Below are 10305 nucleotides of genomic sequence, written 5' to 3' on the forward strand. Positions count from 1 at the left end.
CTGCATCATTCTTTTGAAAAATAATGTTGTCTGTAAAAGAGTTATCAGTGTTAATACATGTATACCCATTTCATTATTTTAATTTTCATATCTAAATATGTAATTATTTGTTCAGTTTTTTCTCTTGAGAGGATTTTAGGCCACTTTCAGTATGTTTGTTTTTTGCTTTTACAGTAAGTCCTACATGGTATATCTTTGTATGTTTTGGAATAGCTTTGTCCACTGGGAAGAGGGTTGAACTGGATGGTTTTATGTCACTTCCAGTCCGCAGATTCAAAATTCCGTGCAATTCAACCAACATGTTGCACTCTGGGGATAAAATGATCGAGGCATAGTCCTTGCTCAAGGAATTTCACTATTTAAATACTCTGTGAACTCTGTTATTTACTGTCTATAGTGTCATTTTTAGGTGTCGGTAAAGCTTGACTGGTTTAAGCAATCAGTCATTTTACTGTGATGGGGCATCATCTAGGACATCTATAGTTGTTTTTTTTTTTTAATTTTTAAAATTAAAATAATTGAAGTATAGTTGATTTATATTGTAGTTTTGGGTATAATTTTAACCCTTGTCTGTAAAGTAGTAATTTTTGATGAACCAATTTAGATGTCCCAAGAGCATCTGAGATTATCTTTTTTCCAGAGCTATTATATGTCCACTTATGGTAGATGTTAAATTACCGTTTTCTCTTTCACCCTTTCTATTGCACTTCACTCCTTGAAGAATCAATGATGCCACTTACAGTAGATTTCTGTGTGTTTTGTGTCTGTGCATTGTGTTTTTAGGAAAAAGGCTCAGCTCAAGAAAAAAAGAGGCGTGCCTCAGATTAACGAACAAATGCTGTTCCATGGCACCAGCAGTGAGTTCGTGGAGGCGATTTGCATTCACAACTTTGACTGGAGAGTCAACGGCATCCACGGTGCTCTCTTTGGAAAAGGTAATCATCCGAACCTGGTTGGAGTGCTAGGAGACAGCTTCTCTTTGAGAGAGGAGTGTTGATGAATCAGGGGCTCGAGAGGCATAAATGTTACAGGCAAATGTTAAATGCTGGGTTCCTGGCACACCCCCAGAATTTCCGAGCCGCCAGAAAGCCACTTCCTGCTTGTGTAAGATGGAAGGAAGACTTCACATCTCACTGAGGTCAGATAACCACCCCCCACAGCTGCCGCCAAGCCCCAGCCATTAAGATGGGGCATCATGTCTAGATTTGCTCGTTTTTGCATTATGACATTTAGTTTCCACTTATAAGTCCTTTCCATGGATAACTCTGTACACCAAACTATTTTATGTCAAGTACACAGAACACTAAAAAATAAATCAGTTAATGTATACATGGTCCATAGGTCTGTTTTTTGTTGTTTTAGAAAATGATAGGTTAGAATGTTGATGAGCTTTAAGGAATAATGGGGGAAATCCTCCCCTTTTTTTCTAATGTTGTAGAAGTCTGAGTTCATTAGTCTTTGCTCACTAGACAAGCACATTAAGGAGAGAGGGGAGGGGAAACATTAACATTAAGAGGTAGACCTTAACTTGGGCTTCCCTGGTGGCTCAGTGGTAAAGAATCTGCCTGCATGGCAGGAGACATAGGCTTGATCCCTGGTTAGAAAGACCCCCTGGAGGAGCATGTGGCTACCCACTCCAGTATTCTTGCCTGAAGAGTCCCGTGGACAGAGGAGCCTGGCGGGCTACAGTCCACTGGGTCAAAAAGAGTCGGACACGACTGAGCGACTTAGCATGTATGCAGACATTGCTTGGTCCTTGTTTGTACCTTCCCTCCAGCAAGAGGGGCTGCATTAATTTAAAAAATAACGGCTGAAAAGGCCATTCCCTTTATTTAACTGTATAAGAGGATCAGAAAGGTGTTACATAAATCCCACTGGATTTGGGTAATAGGGTACTTTGCAATTCATTTCCAAAGTGTTTTGGGTAAGTATTCCCTTACTGAGGGCAGCCTCCTAGACCTCCCAACTTGTAAGAGTCAGACACTTCATGGAGATTCCAGTTTAGCCAGTGGATCCGTGAGCTTGTCCTTCTGGAACATTTGGGTGTGAGCTGCATTGCATTCTCTCCAGAAATCTTTTCCTGGATGTGGGGTTCTATCATCTCCAAAAATGTTATTGAACTGTCAACCTTGTAAAATAGAAACATGGTTTCTTGGGGTTTGAAATCATCTGTGCAGACCCATGGCTTCACTGTGCTTCCCAGTGATGGGTGCTCAGATGGGTGGGTAACAGGTGCAGAAAGGGTGGAAGGAAATAGAAGAGGGTGGGGAGTCCCAGCAGTTATGAGGCGGGTCCTGCCACTTGTAATCACAGATGCAGCTTGTGTCTGTCTTACATATTGGGTTTATTTATAAGATTTTTTTTTTTGGCCACACCACGTGGCATGTGGAATTTTAGTTCCCCAACCAGGGATCAAACCCGGGACCCCTGCCTTGGATGGTTGGACTCTTAACCACTGAACTGCCAGAGAAGTCCCTGTAATATTCTTTTTGAATACCACTAGTCTAGCGGTTGCATTTTGGTGGGGATGGGGATGGTTTTGGTGGTGGGGACTGGTCTGTACTAACAGACATACCCCAGTGGCTGCCTGCATCGCAGCTGTCCACAACAGACAGATTTCTGTTCTGTTCTTTAATACCTACAGTCGAGGGAATTCCACGTCTGTTTTGGCTATACGATTCCATGTGTCTGTCCCCCTAGCCATCACAGTATTTTCACTTGTGTTTCATACATTCCTTGGAGTAACCTTGGCTCTCCGGGGCCCTTTTTGTCTAAGGAACCTATTTTGCTCGAGATGCTGCTTACTCCAGCCGCTTCTGCAAAGATGACGTAAAGCACGGAAACACATTCCAGATCCACGGGGTCAGCCTGCAACAGCGGCCTCTGTTCAGAACACACAAATCCATGTTTCTCGCCCGAGTGCTGATTGGAGACTACATAAATGGAGACTCCAAATATATGCGCCCTCCCTCCAAAGACGGCAGCTATGTAAACTTGTATGACAGCTGCGTGGATGACACCTGGAATCCCAGGGTCTTTGTGGTGTTCGACGCCAACCAGATCTACCCCGAGTACCTGATAGACTTTCACTGATTTCACATCTGAGTCTCTGCGGTTGAGGGAGCTATATTCTTTTTCGCAGGGAGGTCTGCTCACCGATCATCTCGCCAATCAGTGTTACTCCTCTGATCCTTTTGAAGCAGAAAGAGGCCTCTCTATAAAAAGACACACTGACTTTATGGTTGGTTTGTTGTTGTTCTGTTTTTGTTCGTCACTGATGTTTGTTAAAGCGCAATGCCACTGCTGTTTAAGGGCGGTGCTCAAAATGGAATCGTCTGAGTCACTCCATCTTTAAAGTTTACACGTGTGTCTTTAGGGTGAATGTTTTCAGTTAAGTAAACTTATTCCTATATATGATCAAAAAATAAAAATGTGGACATAGAAGCGTCCCTTCAGAGGAACTGAGCCTCTGTAAACAAATTCTGAAATGACCTCCACTGATCCATGTGTTGCTTTGTTAGTCTTTGGGAGGGTGGGAGGCAGTTTAAAACCTTGAAGCAGCCTGAGTAACTTGAGAGAAATCAGACACAAAAGAATCGTTGGCAGTGCTGCCAAGCAGGCCAGAAGGAGAGGATCAAGACAGGGTACCCTCTCCTGATGCCTTTGGGAGAGGCAGAGAGTCACTGCGGGGTGTGACTGGCCTTGCTTGCCTCTTCTGCCTCCTGCAGCCCCACTGACTGCAATCAGCAGGCACCTTATCCCCTAGAACTTCCCAATTCTTACATCCAGACTCACTGCACAAGGTACTTACTGCATCTTCAAAAGGAAATTTTTCTTACAGTACATGTTCAGTCACTCAGTCGTGTCCAGCTCTTTGGGACCCCAGGAGCTGCAGCACGCCAGGCTTCCGTGTCCTTCACTGTCTCCCAGAGTTTGCTCAGGCTCACGTCCATTGAGTCAGTGATGCCATCCGACCATCTCATCCTCTGTTTCCTCCTTCTGCCCTCAGTCTCTCTCAGCATCAGGGGCTTTTCCAGTGAATCGGCTCTTCACATCAGCTGTCCAAAGTATTGGAGCTTCAGCATTAGTCCTTCCAATGAATATTCAGGGTTGATTTCCTTTAGGATCCTATTGATTGGCTTGGTCTCCTTGCTGTCCAAGGGACTCTCAAGAGTCTTCTCCAGCACCAGGCACGTACTTTCCCTTTGTTTTGGGGCCTTACAATGATTACTTCTAAGAGATATTTAATCCGATCCTCCCCCCACCAAATGCACAGCTATTCAGCTATGATTTATAAAACCCACACTTCTAAATTCCCCATTTTGAATCGTCGCAGAAAGCCTGAGATGCTTGCAACAAATCTGATTTGTTCTTTTGAGTAGCAGTAGACAGTCTGCTCACTGTCTTGAAAAATTAGGTACAATTCATAATCGTGCTCAGTGAAGTTTGTTTACCTGCTCCATCTGCCTGGCTGTTCTATTTTAAGGAGGAATAAGTGACATTGAAAGAACTTCCTGCCCCTAAAGCTATTCTTGCAGAGACAGGACAGCAGCTTGGCAGAGGTGTTACATAGGAGTTCAGGTGTCGGGTGGAGGATTTGGTCATATGATTGTTAAAGAGTTTTTCAAGCCTTGATTTTCTGCGGTTATACCTGAAAAAAAGAAGAACATTGTTTTTTTTTTTAATTTTGCCAGTTCCTAGATTTATTTATTTATTTTCTGTCTGCACTTCGAGGGCATGTGGAATCTTAGTTCCCTGACTAGGGATTGAAGCCACACACCTCTGCCTTAGAAGAGCAGAGTCTTAACACCGCACCACCAGAGAAATCCCCAGAATACTGGTATCTTTCCTGGAAAACCTTTTTCGAACTCACTTTGGTACTAAATTCCATCTCCATTACCTTCACCCAATTTGGGCTGAAAGGTGGTGAAGGTGATTTAACTTCTTAAGAAAAAGCCAGTAAAAGTCCACACCTGGGACACTCAGCTCTGTCACTTGGACTGCAAAGACATAATACAAATAAGGCGTAGGGAGCAGGTTAGGTGAGGTGGTTCTTCAGCTGCCACCTCCCCCAGACTCACTGCAGCCCTGAGGGCATGTGACTGTACCGAGAGTAAGTCATGCACACTGACACCTGGAACACTGGAAGCTGTATGTCCAGTACATTGAAGCCAAGTGACAGCCAAGAGTTCCTAACTCTGATGTGCAGAGGAACAACTGGTTTTGATGAAGTGCTGTTAGTGTTTTTAGAAAGGACACATTTTATAAACATGTGGAAGTCACCATGGAAATACAGGAGAGAAAGTCACCAGGCTGCTGCCCTGTGGGAGGTGGCTCACCGCTTCTGTGGACTTGCTTACAAAAATGACCTCAGAGACATTAGGAAGGCAGATGCTGAAAATCTTTTTCTCCTACTTATTTCTTACTTACATACAAACTGATGTTCACACAGTCCCCAATTCAACACAGCTATCTTTTCCGGTTTTAATTTGATGGCCTCCCCAATGCTTGAATGGAATAACTGTTGTAGATTTTATCCTCAGTAAAGAATCTGCCTGCAATGCAGGAGACCCCGGTTTGATTTCTGGGTCAGAACTGCGGGAGATGGGATAGACTACCCATTCCAGTATTCTTGGGCTTCCCTTGTGGCTCAGCTGGTAAAGAATGCGCCTGCAATGCAGGAGACCTGGGTTCGATTCCTGGCTTGGGAAGATCCCCTGGAGAAGGGAAAGGCTACCCACTCCAGTATTCTGGCCTGGAGAAGTCCATGGATTGTATAGTCCATGGAGTTGCTAAGAGTTGGACACGACTGAACGACTTTCACTTTCCTTGGCAGGAGACTCAGGAGACATGGTTTGGATCCCTGGGTTGGAAAGATCCTCTGGAGAAGGAAAAGGCAACTGACTCCAGTATTCTTGCCTGGAAAATCCCATGGAGAAAGGAGCCTGGTGGGCTGCAGTCCATGGGGTCACAGAGTCAGGGCTGAGTGATTGAGTGCATGTGTGTGCGTGCGCACATGAGCACACACACACACACACACACACACAACTTCTGGACATTAGCTGATCTGACCTCCAGGAGACTAAAAGCCTGCGGTTGAAACTTGCAAGGCAACCCCCCAGGTGAACTTTGAACTTCACTAGCTAGCTCCTCTGTATAGGCAGAGCGCGGTGAAATAGACATTGTAAGAGAGAACTGTGCTGTTATTCTTGTCTGAGGTCGTACTCCAAATCCTCTTTCATAAGAAAGACCCGATTTTGATGAACTTCTTAAACGTGATCGTGTTGAGTTCATTGATGTTAGCGTCCTCTTTGCTGTGATCAGTAGACTGCTTTGAGAATTGTATCATCACTGTGTAATAAGACCGGACACCACTGTTTGCCATCTTTTCCTCTTGTCATCATGTGTGTGCGGATTGGGGGAGAGGGAATCCATTCCAGATTCATGAATAAATGATTTTTAAAATTCTGCCCTGAATAAACTGCAGCTGATAGTAACTTTTCTTTATCACTTTGGTAATATTAGCCCCAGGGTAAAAAAAAAATGTGTTGATAAGAAACAATCTCCTAAATCTTGTGGTGATGACGAAGAAGGTTTTGTATCAGCATCGCTTTCATTTCTAGACTGTTCCTGTGAGGATGGTCAAGATCTGGGAGCCGCTCTGGACTCACACTCTTTGTACCTGGAGTAATCAGCGCTGCCTCTAGCGGGTCATGGAGGGCTGCATATGTTATATATTTCTTTCTGCGGCGTCTGTGTCTCATCTCCACCTTGCATTATTTAAACCTCAGTTCTCAGCTCAGTTAATGGACTCTTGAGGTGTTTGTTTCCTGTAACTCTTACAGAACCCACTTGCAGGTGTGGGAAATCTCTTGTTCTCAGTTTGAATCATCACAAGCAACAGCTAAACGCATAACCCGTGGCGGAAACATTTACTCCATGCAATTGAAAATTCCGAAACAGACCAGGGCCTGGCACCTTCACTCTCGGTGACTCCTGGCCCAGAGGAAAACCCAGGAGGCTGTCTGCCCTCACCCAAAGAGTGAGCTTCCTGAGTCCACCGGCCTCCAGCCCCTCCCGAGTATGTCTTTTTGAAGCGAGTTAGACACTTCACTTAATCTTTCGGCTTCTGTTGGTCAAAAAGGGAGGTGTTAAAAGATCCCTTAATTGTACATTGGGAGAAAGGCAAAACAGAATGACTTAAGACTACCTACCCACAGAAACAAGTCAAGTTTTCCGTTTGCTGAAGCTGTGTCCCGGTCTGTCTAAATTGGACTTTTATTGGGACTCATTATGATGAAAATTCTGCTGAGCTGTGATGGATGATGTAGAAAGGTGATATCTTTACAGAAATGTGTCTGAGCCATCCAGGTATTTGATGTCACCTCCCAGGTTGCCCGAGTGGATCAGCAGGAGACACGAGAGACCTGGGTTTGATCCCTGGGTTTGGAAGAGCCCCTGGAGGAGGGCATGGCAACCCACTCCAGTATTCTTGCCTTGAGAATCCCATGGACAGAGGAGCCTGGTGGGCTACAGTCCATGGAGTTGCCAAGAGTCGGACATGACTGATCAACTAAACGCGCACGTACACACACACACAGATTGCCAAGAGCAGCGCTAAAATCCATCTTATAGTGAGTGTTTCTGGTCGCCCTTCCATCCCAGATTGCCCTCTGGCCCCTGGGGGAAGGATGATTTATTTATTTTTCAATAAACATTGTATTTTGCATAAGATAGTCCGTTTCTAGATGCAAGTATACATCCCTGTACTTGTGAAGAAGGGAAGGTAATGAAAAGATAGCAAGGAAAAGAAAAGCGAAGCCTTGTCAAAAGTTATTTTTGATCAGAAGCTTCAACAACGTGACTTTGCCCTAAATGCAGGGAAAGGTTTGGTGAAAGAAGCCATCCTGCCTCACTTCCCGCGGATCACTGGATCATAATGCTTGGGCATTGCTGACGGAAAAGAGGAACATTTCGGAGAAATACGAGGTACACGGCTCTCGGGGGCGGCCCGCTCATCGAGAATGATGTCCATGGGAGAGGTGAGTCCCAAATGTCTGGGAAGGATGTTCACAGCTCATCACCAACCCCCGCTATTCCTCAGGGAGCCTCATTCCCAGACTCTAGACTGGGAGCTGGCTGGGGAGTTAATTTGGTGTGTCCCGCCTCTCCCCCAACTCCTGCTGTCCTGTGTTCCATCCATCCCAGGTGGGAAGGCATCTTGCTTCTTCCTAACACCTGAGGGCTCCTTCCTGAATATGACTCAGCTCGGCCTCCTGCTTCAAGATTATGTAAAGCGTTTTCTCAGCTCTAATTGCCTGGCTTTCGTTCCTTAGCCCTGCAGGCTAAGAGCTTGGCTTTTATTTGAACCTTCTCCCTGTGTGGCTGTGGATCTAAGAAATTAGCACTGGTTTTATTTATTTTTAATGGCTTCTCGTGAGAAGGGAACATGCAGGGATATGCTAACGACGCTTGTGTTCTCTGCAGCTTTTTCCGCTGTGCTTTGCCCTCCAGCGAGAGGCCACACAGCAAGCTGATCCCGGCTCCCACCCCGCTGTTTAAGCCAGCTCAGGAGAGTTGCAACCCAGAGTTGAATTCAGCTCCTCTCTGCAATGTTAACCATGAACCCAGATGGTGCTTCTTGTGTTTCCCTGTTCCTTTTTAAGAAATACCTTGTCCTGAAGGGCTCATGACACTTGAGTATCTCCGCAGGTCCCATACAGAATCAGTAGACGTTCTCAGTTCGCATTTGATGAACCTTCTTAGAGAATCAATGTCCAGCCCAGTTCCTCCTCTTTATTCATTTAAGAAAAGGACCATCTTGGGAGCACTAATCTGAGTCTTATTTCTGACTTTGCTGGCTTCGGGTGACCTTGGATAACTCACCAGAGGCGAACAGTCACGTCTCAGACGGTGAAGTTTACTGGGGACTGACCGGGCTCTTGGTAGAAGAACAACCTGTGGCTGGATTTCTCTAGAAACACCCGACTTGGTTGAGGGTCAAGAGGCAAGGGTTTGGGACAGGAAAGGAAAAGGATTGACCTAGTTCTCCCCGAATCTCCCGCTACTCAATCTGTCCCCCTCAAGTTCACGTCTCTGAGTTGCAGGGTGAGTCAGGCAGCAAGCAACCCAGTCCAGCATAGCCCCAGCCCCGTGTGACTCATAGTCCAGCAGGAGGACATTCTGAACTGTCACAGGCTTTAGTAAAGGGGAAGTTAAGGCTGCTTGGCAGCCTGTGACCAAGGATGTAACCAATCCCAGGGGATCAGAGGAGGCTTCCCTGAGAAGTGACATCTAGACACACAGATCAGAAAGAGGGGCGGGTGCTAGTTAGGGGGACTCTGGGCTTGGCCGTACCCTTCTATGCCTCCAGGTTCCAGGAGATGAGGAACAGGTGTGGGTGTGGGCCAGTGGAACATTCTTTATCATTCAAGTGAAGATGGCAGTATCCCAGCCACTTCAAGAACCAGAATCTGTGACCCCAGTGCCTGCATCTGGCCCTGAGGTCTGGCCTCCAGGGGGCTGGGTCAGTGCCGGGGTTGGGGGTGGGGAAGGGAGGCGGCGTGGTGACTGGGGCATCAGCGGATGTTGCAGAGATTTTTATTCGATGCTGCTTGTGCAGAGTTGTTCATTCCTGCTCCTGGGCCTTTGCTCATGCCTCCCCCCGCTCCCGCTGCCAGCCCAGAAACCGCATGCACATTCCTCCCTTCAGAGTCCTTCAGAGTCTCGTCTATCTGGAGCTTGGGCTCTGGGGTCAGATAACCAGGCTGAAGCCTGCTTCCATCTCCTGCCAGCTGTTTGACCTTGCAGAGGCAGAGGTTATGTAACCTCTCCATGTTGCACCTCTGCGTCTGTAAATGGGGGTAATAACAGCGCCTAGACTTCCCCGGTGGTTCAGCAGTAAAGAACCCGCTTGCCAGTGCAGGAGACACAGGTTTCATCCCTGGGTTGGGCAGATCCTCTGGAGGAGGGAATGGCTACCCGCTCCAGTATTCTTGCCTAGACTCCCATGGACAGAGGAGCCTGGCAAGCTGTAGTCTAGGGGGCTGGCAAAGAGTTGGACACGACGGAGTCCAACTAAACAACAACAGTGCCTACCTCCTGTCGTGAGCTGATTGTGGAGTGCTTGGGAGAATGCCTCAGGAAGGGTTATTTGGTGTCAACGTTTAAGACCCAGAGCTCTTGGGAGCCTGACAGGTTCCACACAGAACTTGGAGTCCTGGGCGCTGTTTTCTTCTTATCACTTACTTGGTCAGTGCCCTTCAGCAAAACAGCCCCAGAAGCAGCCTTGGAGCTAAACAATCA

At 46.5% G+C, this 10305-nt stretch overlaps 1 protein-coding gene across 7 annotated transcripts in view; it reads left to right on the plus strand.

The window, feature by feature from the left end:
* PARP11 (poly(ADP-ribose) polymerase family member 11) overlaps window positions 1-6481 on the plus strand; it is a 30896-nt gene extending 24415 nt beyond the window's left edge. For all 7 annotated transcript variants that reach the window (XM_088837411.1, XM_088837410.1, XM_055394435.2 and 4 more), the window contains 2 exons: window positions 784-935; window positions 2777-6481. In XM_088837411.1, the coding sequence (XP_088693537.1) occupies window positions 784-935; window positions 2777-3093 (469 nt within the window). In that variant the 3' untranslated portion in view covers window positions 3094-6481. The remainder of the gene's footprint in view (window positions 1-783; window positions 936-2776) is intronic.
* Window positions 6482-10305: the final 3824 nt, after the last annotated feature.

This window comes from Moschus berezovskii, chromosome 6, assembly GCF_049115385.1.
Source record: "Moschus berezovskii isolate FMDL1 chromosome 6, NW_MosBer_1.0, whole genome shotgun sequence".
NCBI classification, from domain to species: Eukaryota; Metazoa; Chordata; class Mammalia; order Artiodactyla; family Moschidae; genus Moschus; species Moschus berezovskii.